This window comes from Bos mutus, chromosome 18, assembly GCF_027580195.1.
Source record: "Bos mutus isolate GX-2022 chromosome 18, NWIPB_WYAK_1.1, whole genome shotgun sequence".
NCBI lineage: Eukaryota > Metazoa > Chordata > Mammalia > Artiodactyla > Bovidae > Bos > Bos mutus.
In genome coordinates this window covers 51,227,590-51,241,056 of record NC_091634.1, presented here as the reverse complement: position 1 = coordinate 51,241,056, position 13,467 = coordinate 51,227,590, and the positions used below count along the sequence as shown (strand labels likewise).

Sequence of the window (13,467 nt, the reverse complement as noted above, 5' to 3'; positions counted from 1 at the left end):
TGATGGGTATGTCCTAGATGAATGCTGTTGGTGGTCACTCAAGTCTGTGCTTATACTCAAAGCCCCCGAATTGTATATACTTTCCATGGGTGAGTAGTATGGTATATGGATTTTATCTCAATAAAACAATTCTACAGAACAATAGAGCAGGAGTTCCCAGACCTGGGGAGCCCGAGGACTGATACGATCCATCAGATACCCTGGTGCTGACAAGCCTGATACATGATTCTCCTTTCTGTAGCCATGATGCTGCTCTCTGCCGGCACACTGCCCCCCATGCCCCCAGCCACCATCATCCCTACCTGCAAATTTACCTGGAATCGGCGCTCTGCAGAAATCACTTAGCTCCCCAGAGAAAGTGTAACAAGGCAAGATCTCATTAGGATATTCAGTGGTGGGCTGCAGATCCCTTTTATGGTAAAGAACCCTGGAAATTTCCATCCCCCCCCTTTTTTTTCCTTTCCCTGTTAACTAATGCTTTAAATGTGGTGGCCCCGGTCCAGGGAAATAAAGGGGACAATAAAGTTTATCCTGCTCGCTCCACAGGGCCCCATGGACTCTCTGGGGTGCTGCCAATTTCCAGGGTCCTCAGGGCAGGGAGCAATGTATGTCCCAGGCCCCCCTCCCAATAGCACAGTAAGTCCGGCCGTGAGCTTGGAGCTCTGGGCTCTGGTAGCGAGAAGACACAGTGGATGTGTTGGTTCAAGGGTCTGCTTTCTATTAGTCGGGAACTGTTGTAAATTTGGCCTTGAAGGGTGAGGAAAGGCTGCTCTCTGCCTCCCTGCGATGGTCTGGCCAAGAACCTTTGCGAACCTTCACCTCCCACCTCCGATGATGCTAGCATGAGATAACGATACTCCCGCCCATGTGTGTCTGGCAGCCTCGCCCAGCAATTAACAGTGACTGAGCCTCCTTGGCTTCTGGGGCAGCTGCTGACAGACCCCAGAGAAGGGGGTGAAATCCTTGTGGTGGGGACAGCTGGACCCGAGGAGGGAGAGTGTCTGGCACATGATGGTGCCGGGGAGCGTGTGTTTCTGGGCCTGGCCCTGCTCTAAGGTTGTCTTAGTTATCCACTGCTGTGTAACAGAGGATTACGCGTAAGCAGCTTGCACGCCTACCGTTGCATGCTCAGCAGGGGCCCCCACTGCAGGTCAGGGTGTTGGCAGGACTCGACGGGGGAAGAACCTGCCTCCAAGTTCATCGCTGAATTCTTCTGTGAACTGAGAGTTGCTATGAGCATTTAGAGGCAAGCTTTCGTGTGGACGTCTGCTTTTGTCTCTCTGGGATACCTGCCTAGGAGTGGAGTGGCTGCGTCCTGTGACAACTCTGTGTCTCTGGATCTTGACGAACTACCAGGCCGTCTCCAAAGCAGCTGCACGAGTTTGCAGCCCCACCAGCAGCATGTAAGGGTTCGTGTAGTATTTCAACACTTAACAATCACGCGGGTGTCGCTTTTAAAGATGGATTCCCCACTTCCTCTTGAAAGATCAGGCCTGGTGGGATGGAGCCAGCTTCCCTCCACATGGCGCCGGGTGGACTGGCGCTGCCCGCCTCCCCCTCCCCAACCCCCAGTCTCACCTACCCGGTACCTCCTTCCTGTCCCCCCTCCCTTTCCAAACCTGCTCTCTTTGAAGGTCTAGTTCAGGACAGTTCCACCTGCTCCAGGAAGCCTGCCTGGATTTTCCCAGCCCTTGGGGAGTTCTATTCTCCAGCTCCTGCAGTCGTTGTCATCTGCACCCACTCCCACCCGAAAGTATTCTCTTCTGCCATCTGCTGCTCTCTGCTTAAAGGCTATGTCCCTGGTTGTTTTGGAGCAGCCAAGTCTTCTCCCAACTGCTAGGGTTCAAATCCAGGCACCTCCACTTACTGCAGCCACTTGTCCCCGTGCGTCTCCGTGCTTTCTTCCCTGGAAGATTAACTGTAGCGCATAGTAGGTGCTCAGTCACGGCATCCTTATGTCCCATCCGGGGAGCCGGGAGGCATTGCCAGCCACCTCCCCGTGCTCCAGGAGGAGGAGCAGGGCGGGGGCGGGCCACACCTCTTTCTCCTTTGCACCAGCGCACAGCAGGGTCAGGGCCAGGGCAATGCCAGCCTGCCCCCAGGGGCTTGGAGAACGCTGCCCACTTGACCTGGTGCCACCCCGCAGACAGTCCCCGGGGTTGGCTTGGCGAGTCATCCTGTGACTAACGGGGACACAGCAGCCCTGCGTCTGGCAAGAGTTTCCCCGAGTGGTGATGGCAGGGTTTGCCAGAGCAGCGAAAACCCTACGGAGTGGGGTCTACAGGGGCTCCAGGCTCCCCGCCGTGCGGTGGGCCCCCAGCCCTAAGCAGGCCAGGAGTGGATGAAGTGTGCCGGGGCCAGGCGCCACCCCCTCCTGGCTCCAGCCTAAGCTGCCAGCACCCCTGTGGGATTTGCGGGGGCCGTGGTCAGGGCAGCGTCACCATATGGATCCCATAAATTAAAGCGCTCCCGGAAACAAATGGTAAATGTACCCGTCTCTCGCGTGTGGGGCTGGCGGAGCCTGGATGGAGCACCATCCATCTCTCTCAGGCACTTTGCTTTTATAGCCCTAATCCTTGGAAAAACGGGATCAACGCAAAGTTGTTCTCTGACAGCCATGCAGTCCCAGAGCTTGTAATCGGGGAGCTGGGGGTCGCCAGGCCCCGGGACCAGCCCCCAGGGAGCTGCCAGGGTTTCAGGCCTAGGAGTCCAGGATGCGAACCTGTGTCAGCCCTGCCTCGGCAGCTCTGTGACCTCAGGCTCCCGCCGCCCCTCTCTGAGCCCCAGTCCCCCGCGCCCCTGTGGACCGGGGGCAGAGTGAGCGGCCGGGATGGTGGGTGCCGGGGTGGGGCAGGGGTGAAGAGGTAGTGTCTAATGAGTATGGAGTTTCCATTTGGGCTGATGAGAAAGTTCCGGAAATGGATCTGGGGGATGGTTGCACACATGTTTGGACTTCCCGCCACTGAGTTGTATCCTTAAAATGGTCTAGATGGTAAATTTTTTGTTATGTAACCCACTCCAGTGTTCTTGCCTGGGAAATCCCAGGGACAGAGGAGCCTGGTGGGCTACAGTCCCTGGCGTCACAGAGTCGCACCCGACTTAGCGAGTAATCAGCAAACAGCAGCGACATATTTTACTAGACAATATTTTTTAAAAACACAGGGCAACAACCAAAAAGACAAAGACTGGCTGAATGGATACAAAAACAAGACCCTACATATGTTGTCTACAAGAGACCCACCTCAAAACAGGGGGACACATACAGACTGAAAGTGAAGGGCTGGAAAAAGATTTTCCATGCAAATAGGGACAATACTCATATCAGATAAAATAGACTTTAAAACAAAGGCTGTGAAAAGAGACAAAGAAGGTCACTACATAATGATCAAAGGATCAATCCAAGAAGAAGATATAACAATTATAAATATATATGCACCAACACGGGAGCACCACAGTACGTAAGACAAATGCTAACAAGTATGAAAGGAGAAATTAACAATAACACAATAATAGTGGGAGACTTTAATACCCCACTTACACCTATGGATAGATCAACTAAACAGAAAATTAACAAGGAAACACAAACTTTAAACGATACAATAGACCAGTTAGACCTAATTGATATCTATAGGTCATTTCATCCCAAAACAATGAATTTCACCTTTTTCTCAAGCGCATGGAACCTTCTCCAGGATAGATCACATGCTGGGCCATAAAGCTAGCCTTGGTAAATTCAAAAAAGAGAAATCATTCCAAGCATTTTTTCTGACCACAATGCAGTAAGATTAGATCTCAATTACAGGAGAAAAACTATTAAAAATTCCAACATATGGAGGCTGAACAACACGCTGCTGAATAACCAAAAATCACAGAAGAAATCAAAAAGAAATCAAAATTTGCATAGAAACAAATGAAAATGAAAACACAACAACCCAAAACCTGTGGGACACGGTAAAAGCAGTCCTAAGGGGAAAGTTCATAGCAATACAGGCACACCTCAAGAAACAAGAAAAAAAGTCAAATAAATAACCTAACTCTACACCTAAAGCAACTAGAAAAGGAAGAAATGAAGAACCCTAGGGTTAGTAGAAGGAAAGAAATCTTAAAAATTAGAGCAGAAATAAATGCAAAAGAAACAAAAGAGACCATAGCAAAATCAACAAAACCAAAAGCTGGTTCTTTGAAAGGATAAATAAAATTGACAAACCATTAGCCAGACTCATCAAGAAACAAAGGAGAAAAATCAAATCAACAAAATTAGAAACGAAATGGAGAGATCACAACAGACAACACAGAAATACAAAGGATCATAAGAGACTACTATCAACAATTATATGCCAATAAAATGGACAACGTGGAAGAAATGGACAAATTCTTAGAAAAGTACAACTTTCCAAAACTGGACCAGGAAGAAATAGAAAATCTTAACAGACCCATCACAAGCATGGAAATTGAAACTGTAATCAAAAATCTTCCAGCAAACAAAAGCCCCGGTCCAGACGGCTTCACAGCTGAATTCTACCAAAAATTTAGAGAAGAGCTGACACCTATCCTGCTCAAACTCTTCCAGAAAATTGCAGAGGAAGGTAAACTTCCAAACTCATTCTATGAGGCCACCATCACCCTAATACCAAAACCTGACAAAGATCCCACAAAAAGAAAACTACAGGCCAATATCACTGATGAACATAGATGCAAAAATCCTTAACAAAATTCTAACAATCAGAATCCAACAACACATTAAAAGATCATACACCATGATCAAGTGGGCTTTATCCCAGGGATGCAAGGATTCTTCAATATCCGCAAATCAATCAATGTAATACACCACATTAACAAATTGAAAATAAAAACCATATGATTATCTCAATAGATGCAGAGAAAGCCTTTGACAAAATTCAACATCCATTTATGATAAAAACTCTCCAGAAAGCAGGAATAGAAGGAACATACCTCAACATAATAAAAGCTATATATGACAAACCCACAGCAAACATTATCCTCAATGGTGAAAATTGAAAGCATTTCCTCTAAAGTCAGGAACAAGACAAGGGTGCCCACTTTCACCATTACTATTCAACATAGTTTTGGAAGTTTTGGCCACAGCAATCAGAGCAGAAAAAGAAATAAAAGGAATCCAAATTGAAAAGAAGAAGTAAAACTCTCACTATTTGCAGATGACATGATCCTCTACATAGAAAACCCTAAAGAATCCACCAGAAAATTACTAGAAATAATCAATGACTACAGTAAAGTTGCAGGATATAAAATCAACACACAGAAATCCCTTGCATTCCTATACACTAATAATGAGAAAACAGAAAGAGAAATTAAGGAAAAAATTCCATTCACCATTGCAACGGAAAGAATAAAATACTTAGGAATATATCTACCTAAAGAAACTAAAGACCTATATATAGAAAACTATAAAACACTGGTGAAAGAAATCAAAGAGGACACTAATAGATGGAGAAATATACCATGTTCATGGATTGGAAGAATCAATATAGTGAAAATGAGTATACTACCCAAAGCAATTTATAGATTCAACGCAATCCCTATCAAGCTACCAACAGTATTCTTCACAGAGCTAGAACAAATAATTTCACAATTTGTATGGAAATACAAAAACCCTCGAATAGCCAAAGCGATCTTGAGAAAGAAGAATGGAACTGGAGGAATCAACCTACCTGACTTCAGGCTCTACTACAAAGCCACAGTTATCAAGACAGTATGGTACTGGCACAAAGACAGAAATATTGATCAATGGAATAAAATAGAAAGCCCAGAGATAAATCCACGCACATATGGACACCTTATCTTCACAAAGGAGGCAAGAATATACAATGGATTAAAGACAATCTTTTAACAAGTGGTGCTGGGAAATCTGGTCAACCACTTGTAAAAGAATGAAACTGGACCACTTTCTAACACCATACACAAAAATAAACTCAAAATGGATTAAAGATCTAAACGTAAGACCAGAAACTATAAAACTCCTAGAGGAGAACATAGGCAAAACACTCTCTGACATACATCACAGCAGGATCCTCTATGACCCACCTCCCAGAATATTGGAAATAAAAGCAAAATAAACAAATGGGACCTAATTAACCTTAAAAGCTTCTGCACATCAAAGGAAACTATTAGCAAGGTGAAAAGACAGCCTTCAGAATGGGAGAAAATAATAGCAAATGAAGCAACCGACAAACAACTAATCTCAAAAAATATACAAGCAACTCCTACAGCTCAACTCCAGAAAAATAAACGACCCAATCAAAAAATGGGCCAAAGAACTAAATAGACATTTCTCCAAAAAAGACATACAGATGGCTAACAAACATATGAAAAGATGCTCAACATCACTCATTATCAGAGAAATGCAAATCAAAACCACTATGAGGTACCATTTCACACCAGTCAGAATGGCTGCATCCAAAAGTCTACAAATAATAAATGCTGGAGAGGGTGTGGAGAAAAGGGAACCCTTTTACACTGTTGGTGGGAATGCAAACTAGTACAGCCACTATGGAGAACAGTGTGAGATTCCTTAAAAACTGGAAATAGAACTGCCTTATGATCCAGCAACCCACTGCTGGGCATACACACTGAGGAAACCAGAAGGGAAAGAGACACGTGTACCCCAATGTTCATCGCAGCACTGTTTATAATAGCCAAGACATGGAAGCAACCTAGATGTCCATCAGCAGATGAATGGATAAGAAAGCTGTGGTACATATACACAATGGAGTATTACTCAGCCATTAAAAAGAATACATTTGAATCAGTTCTAATGAGGTGGATGAAACTGGAGCCTATTATACAGAGTGAAGTAAGCCAGAAGGAAAACATAAATACAGTATACTAACGCATATATATGGAATTTAGAAAGATGGTAACAATAACCCGATTATACGAGACAGCAAAAGAGACACTGATGTATAGAACAGTCTTATGGACTCTGTGGGAGAGAGAGGGTGGGAAGATTTGGGAGAATGGCAATGAAACATGTAAAATATCATGTAGGAAACGAGTTGCCAGTCCAGGTTCGATGCATGATGCTGGATGCTTGGGGCTGGTGCACTGGGACGGCCCAGAGGGATGGTATGGGGAGGGAGGAGGGAGGAAGGTTCGGGATGGGGAACACATGTATACCTGTGGCGGATTCATTTTGATATTTGGCAAAACTAATACAATTATGTAAAGTTTAAAAATAAAATAAAATTAGAGGAAAAAAAAATAAAAATAAAAACACAGGGCAAGGGTGGGGATAGGATGACCGCCCTGCGGGGAGAACTGAAGATTAGCTAGAGTGGTCAGTACACGTGCGACCAGCTGGTAGCTGTCACAGAGGCCTGTGCAGAGCGGAGGTGCCCAGGTGGCAGTGGGTCCTGGGAGTGGACCCCCAGCGCCTGGGGGTCAGCCTGGTGTCCCTGGGCAACGTTTGCTGGACGAGGAAGACACTCTGGCTCCCAGATCCAGCCACACCAGGCCTCTGACAGCAACGCCAGGCCACTGTGGGCGAGAGGCGATACCCAGCATCCTGGGGCACCTCCAAGCAGACGTGCCCAAGACTCACCACATCCCCCTCCTGTTCTTCTAGGTCACATCTGCATCTCTCGAGACGTCGACAGCCACCCACGCTCCCGCCCGGGAGCCTGAGCCTCGGCCGGGTGCCCCAGCAGAGAGCCTGCCCAGGGGCCCCAGGGCCGGCCAGGAGCAGGGGCCAGCCCGGTGTCAGCAGAGCAGCCTGGATGGGGCCGGACCGGACCTTGCAGGCACAGGTAGGTGCCAGCATTTCACCATTTCTGTCTACTGGAGTGGATCCGGCAGCTCCTGGAAGCCAGAAGCCTCCCCAGAAGTTGGGGTGCAGACTCCCACCCCAGGGTCGCCACATTTTAGTGGGGAGCCAGGAGGCTGGGTCTTCCTGACTTGAGTTTGATCGTTTCCCTCTCTCTCGTTGTCAATTCACAGCCTTTGTTGGTTTCTTTTTTTATCTCTACATTCCATTGTGTTCACTCATTCATTTAAAAAATAGCATAATGGATCTAGCTCCATGAGCCACCAGACCCTGCCCTAGAACTCACCATCTACCTGGATGCCCTGTCGCCCCAGAGCAACCTGCCAGGATCCCGTCTGCTCTTCCGCCACACCTGTGTTTGCCTGGCACCCCGTGGCCGGGTGTCTGGGGTGTGAGCCTTGCCTCTGGGGCCTGCGCAGCCCTGAAAGGCCGCCTGTTGTCACAGCTGCCGTCCCGCTCCATTTCACGTCGTGTGCTGCGTGATGTCCAGCTGCCGGTGCGGGGCTCGCCTGCCCTCCCGCCGTGGGGGTGCGCCGCTCACGTCCAGGCACATGGCTCCCGGTGTAGCCTCATTTGGGACAGAGGGAACAAGGGGGTCCGGCCGCGGGAGGTGCTGCCTGGCGTTTTCCAGCGTGGGCGTTCACTCCTACCCCCTCCAGCCACCAAGACCCTGTCCCCACCATCCCTACCCTGTTGGACGCGTTGCTTTCCCCAGTGATGGAGAGGCTGGCCCCAAGTTGGTTGTTGGGCCTGTGAGCGTGGAGTCCTGAGGCATTTGTTGTGTGGCCCGTGGGCCCTGGAATGGGAACGGTGAGTGGACACCTGCTTTCTTACCTAGGGAGGGCCCTGCAGCAGCCCCTTAGGCCAAGACCCCGCGGGGTGGCTCTCTGGGCATGTTGTGCCCCTAAGAGGACTAATGCTTAACAGCCCCCAGCCCAGCCTTCCCTGTTGCTGGGCCACTGCGGGGGCGGCTGGTGGAAAACGCTGCTTGTCAGCGAGTGGGGCAGCCAGCTCGTGGTGCTGGGGTCCTGGGAGTCCATCTCCAGGATGCCCCCAGGCACCCACCTCTTGCTTTCTGCAGTGTGGACTCAGCAAGGGAAGGGGCTGGCTGACGGGCTGATGGGCCACCAGCCCTCCAGGGGGCATCCAGCCCGTGGCAGAGGGGGACGGGGTGTCTGGCAGCAAAGGGGACTGCAGGTGGTGGGCAGGGACGCCTGGGACAAGCGTCTCCTTGCGCTGCGCCTCGGTTTCCTCATCTGAGGAATGGGCGGGAAGGCCAGTGGAGTGCCTGGCTCACCAGCCGGTGTGAGAATGGCAGGTCCAGTGCAGTCCTGGCCCCCCTCCCCTGAGAGCCCGGCGTCCTGGCTGGTGTCAGTGCTGTTGCTTGTAACTCCTATTCGCCCCACTGGCGCCTCCTCCGGCAGCCCAGAGCATCCCTGAGGCTGCTGTCCCAGCCCGCCCTCAGCTCTGGGTGATAAGCTGCACAGCCATGACCCTCAAGGACCTCCCTACCCCGCTGGGCACACACGAGGCCCTGCCCCCCTGCCCTGGGGCCCCTGGGGCAGGGCAGGAGCACAAGACCCACGCCAGCCAGCTGCTCCCCTGTCAGGCGGCAGCCCTGCCGGCAGCCGGGGGGATGGGGGACACGCAGCTCACAGCTGGAGACCCGCCAGGCAGCGCCAGCCCGCAGGCAGCCCCTCCCGGGGAGGCCGCTGCTTGGAAACGTGACAGTGACTAATGGTTTATTACACACCTGCCACCTCGCATCGGGCCGTGCGCACGGCCCCCCGGGTCCAGCTGTGCACCGCCAGCTGGGCGGCGGGCGGGCGCAGGGGCGTGCACCTACAGACACATGGACACGCTGCGTGGGGACGCGCGGGGGACACGCACAGACCTGGCAGGCGCACCAGGCACGAGGGTGGGTGTGCAATACACACAGGCACACGCACACAGGCCCCGTCGCGCCCCCTCCCCAGAGCTCCTCGCCCCTCCCGTCTCCCCACTGTCCCTCCAGCTCCCTCCGTGATGGTGGGCTCCAGCCGCCTCCCCTGTGCCGGCTGGGGCAGGGGCCTTTCTCAGAGGGCCGGGTGGCTATGGGCAGGTTGAGGGGCTGTGTCCCTTGCCTTGGGGGGCAACTGTCCACTGTCGGTCTCTGAGCCCCAGTTCCCTGCATGTGTGGGGACAGCGGCCCTCGCCGGGGCGGGAAGCCGTTACACCACCGCCGCCCTGGTGCTGGGCTGGGGGGCTGGAGGCCGCGTGCCCCGGGGAGAGGCATGGCCCAGCTGCCTGCGTCCCTCCCAGACCCAGGGGGAGCTGTGTGGTTGTCAGGCACTGCATCTGGAAGGCCCGCCTGGGGGGTGCTCGCTGGCTGGCTGCTGGAGAACAGCTCTGGGGCTGCAGGGGCAGCAGGGACCCCCGGGGCTGGGCTTCTTCCTGGCAGGCAAGGCATGGACCTTGGGTGGACCAGGCTGGGGGGAGAAGGGCGCTGTCCCAACCTCACAGCGAGATGGCTGTCCTTGAAGGTGGTGACCCCCCACCAGCCCCAGCTCCTTCCAGTATCCTTCAGCCTTTAGTCAAAGGAAAGTCCATCTCTCACAAAGCACTCGCAGGTGGCGTAGAATCCAGCCAGAGGTCACTCGGAATCCATCAGTAGCCGCGGGGACGGCGTTCCCGAGCAGTGGTCTCTGTGCAGGCAAGGGGCAGTACTGTCCGGTGACAGGCGAGGGAGTGACTGGAGTCTAGGCCCAGCATCCCTCCACAGAGCTTCCGCCAGGCTCAGAACCTTCCAGAGCTGCTGAGCAGGCATGAGGTTGTAGCAGCGAAGCCTCCCTGGCTACAGTTCAAGGTAGAGTCAGGGGCCTGGGAGGACCCCCCAGGGGCCCCCAGTGCTGCCGGGCAAGGCTCCGCAGACTGCCTGCCACACAGCTCCAGGGCCGCCCCTCTGGGCGCAGGCTCCCCGCGTGGCCTTGGGGCTGCCTTGCCGCCCAGCTGAGCGGTGGCCCTGTGTTCTGCCCCGTGGGCCCTTGGACGTCCTCTCTGAGCTCTGGAGCGGCATCTAAAGTGGCAGATATCGTCTTCATTGGTAGACGTGGTTGAAGCCGCAGACCCAACTGATGGGTTTGGGTTGGGGGGCAGTCACCAAAAGCCGGAGCAAGGTGGACTCCCCCATCATGGTGTGCTCCTGCTGTCATTCAGTCACTCAGCCGACTGGGCTTCCCGATGAACTATCTCCTGTAGTTTGTTCAGACTCATGTCCATCGAGTTAGTGATGCCATCCAACCATCTCACCCTCTGCCTCCCCTTCTCCTCCTGCCTTCAATCTTTCCCAGCATCAGAGTCTTTTTCCAGTGAATCAGCTCTTCGCATAAGGTAGCCAAAGTACTGGAGCTTAAACTTCCGCATCAGTCTTTCTGGTGAATATTCAGGGTTGATTTCCCTTAGGATTGACTGGTTTGATCTTCTTGCAGTCCAAGGAACTCTCAAGAGTCTTCTCTAGCACCTGAGTTCAAAAACCATCAGTTCTTTGGCGCTCAGCCTTCTTTATGGTCCAGCTCTCACGTCTGTACATGACTACTGGAAAAACCATAGTTTTGACTCTATGGACCTTTGTTGGCAAAGCGAGGTCTCTGCTTTTTAAAATGCTGTCTAGGTTTGTCCCCTGGGCTCCTGCCTTTCCTCCAGTCACATCAGGGTGCTGGGGTCTGCCAGCCCTGAGGGGTGGTCTGTTTTATCAGACTTCTGTCCTATCAGACCCCTGCCACCCTACTCCCACCCAGAAAGCCTCCATCCTCATGTGTGCTTGTCCCTGGCTTTGGGGGACCCCTGGCCCGGTAGAGAGGGGTGGGCAGGAGCAGTTCTGGCCAGCGGAGTAGGAGCGTATGTGGGAGATGCAGTGCATCCTCTGTCTCCAACCCGTGCCGGCCCAGGACCCCTCCGTTCACCTACTCTGGTCCCATGACGGGAGTCTGGGAAGAGTTGGGGGTTGGTGTCTACTGCTGCTGTAGTGGCTTAAAAAAATACATGTTGTGCTCTGCTCCAGTCGCATCCGACTCTTTGCGACCCCATGGACTGTAGCCCGCCAGGCTCCTCTGTCCCTGGGGATTTTCCAGGCAAGAATACTGGAGTGGATTGCCATGCCCTCCTCCAGGGGAATCTTCCCAACCTAGGAATGGAACCCCGTTCTCCCACATTGCCGGTGGATTCTTTACTATCTGAGCCACCAGGGAAGCCCTGGGTTTAAATACAATCAGTATTTGTTGGGTGTGGGCCTCTCTTAAGCGTTCGGGTCCGGCCTGGCACATCCTAAATCCGCATCCTGCCTCTGCCCCTTCCGAGCCCCTGGTTCCAGGCACAACTTCTCCGCGCCCCGGCTCCCCCGCGAGTGCCGTGAGACCCCAGGTGACCCACATCCGTCGCCAAGCACCACACCTGACATTCAGGGATGCGGGAGCTGGTGGGGCCCTGCGAGGAGGGTGAGCTGGTGCCCACCGGGGTCCTGGCCCTGCTGCGGCTCTTGTCACTCCTTCGTTGGGTGGATGGACTCCCGGCCAGCGAGGTTGGGCCTCTGCAGCCAGGAAGGCAGGGCCTCGGCTTGGGTACTTGGCTCGGGCCCCAAGACGTCCTTGGCAGGCCTCGCCTGGAGCGGGTGCTGGTGCTGAGTGCTCTGGCGGGAGGCACTGGGTGGATCCTGTTCTCTGCAGCCAAGCGGCAGCTGCTTGGAGGGCAGGGCGGCCGGGCTTGGCTGCAGCCCCCCAGCCCCCGCGCCGGCTCCACGGGGAGACGCTCTGCGCCGCGGCAGTGTGTCCCTGCTCCTGCCGACCGCTCTCTTCCTTTGTTCATCTCCAGCTGAGCTGGGATCCAAAGTCTGTTTTCTCTCCAACCAGAGACTGTTTATCTTCTCAGGAACTTACTGTTCCCTGGGGAGCATGGAGCTTGCATGTCGAGGCAGGAGGCAGAGAAGCCCAGGCAGCCCAGAGGCTCTGGGCTTTTCGGTAACCCCTCCCCAGGAGCCTCTGAGTGTTTAGAGGGGGCTCTCGGGGCTGGGCCCCAGGCCTCTCCCCACTCGCCAGGCTCTGCTTGCTTTCAGCTGGTCCCTTGTCCAGGGTGCGACTTGGTGGGTCCTTGTCACTGATTCAGATTTCCGTGACATGGAAAAGAAAGGAGAACTTGGGCAATTTCATGAAATGATGAACTAAGCGTTGCCTTCACCAAAGTTCAAAACGGCACTAAGATAAAAGCAACTCTTTTGACCTGGCAAAATTGCTGTCAAGTGGGTCTGTTTGCCCTGATATCTATTTTCCTTCCAAGTAAGTCTGTGATCAAGATTTCAGGGTAGAAAAAAGGAGATCCAGCTGAGCTGTAGACATGGCCATTCTGAGACCCAGGTGGGGTATCGCGGGGGCAGTGTTGGGGACCCCAAGGAGCTAAAAACAGCACAGACCACCTCTCCAGGGCTCCTGCGCTTGGGGCCCGCCTGTCTGCCGTCCTGGCCATGTCCTCCACCCACTCACCACCCTGCTTTTGCCAAGGCTGGGTTTAAGCTGGTAGGTAAGCCGGCACTCGGGGGACCTTGGCTCACCGTATCGATGTAACAGGCTACAAGAGCACTGTGTGTAAGACTCCCCCTGCGTCCATACCAGCTCTCACCCACAACCTTCTAATTTAGA

At 52.9% G+C, this 13,467-nt stretch overlaps 1 protein-coding gene across 6 annotated transcripts in view; it reads left to right on the top strand.

Annotated features, from left to right (window-relative positions):
* GSE1 (Gse1 coiled-coil protein) overlaps window positions 1-13,467 on the top strand; it is a 399,869-nt gene that overhangs the window by 144,361 nt on the left and 242,041 nt on the right. For all 6 annotated transcript variants that reach the window (XR_011467737.1, XM_070388604.1, XM_070388605.1 and 3 more), the window contains exon 2: window positions 7,604-7,784. Coding sequence is in view for 5 of the 6 variants with exons in the window: in XM_070388604.1 (XP_070244705.1) it covers window positions 7,604-7,784 (181 nt within the window). In the remaining variant the exon portion in view is untranslated. The remainder of the gene's footprint in view (window positions 1-7,603; window positions 7,785-13,467) is intronic.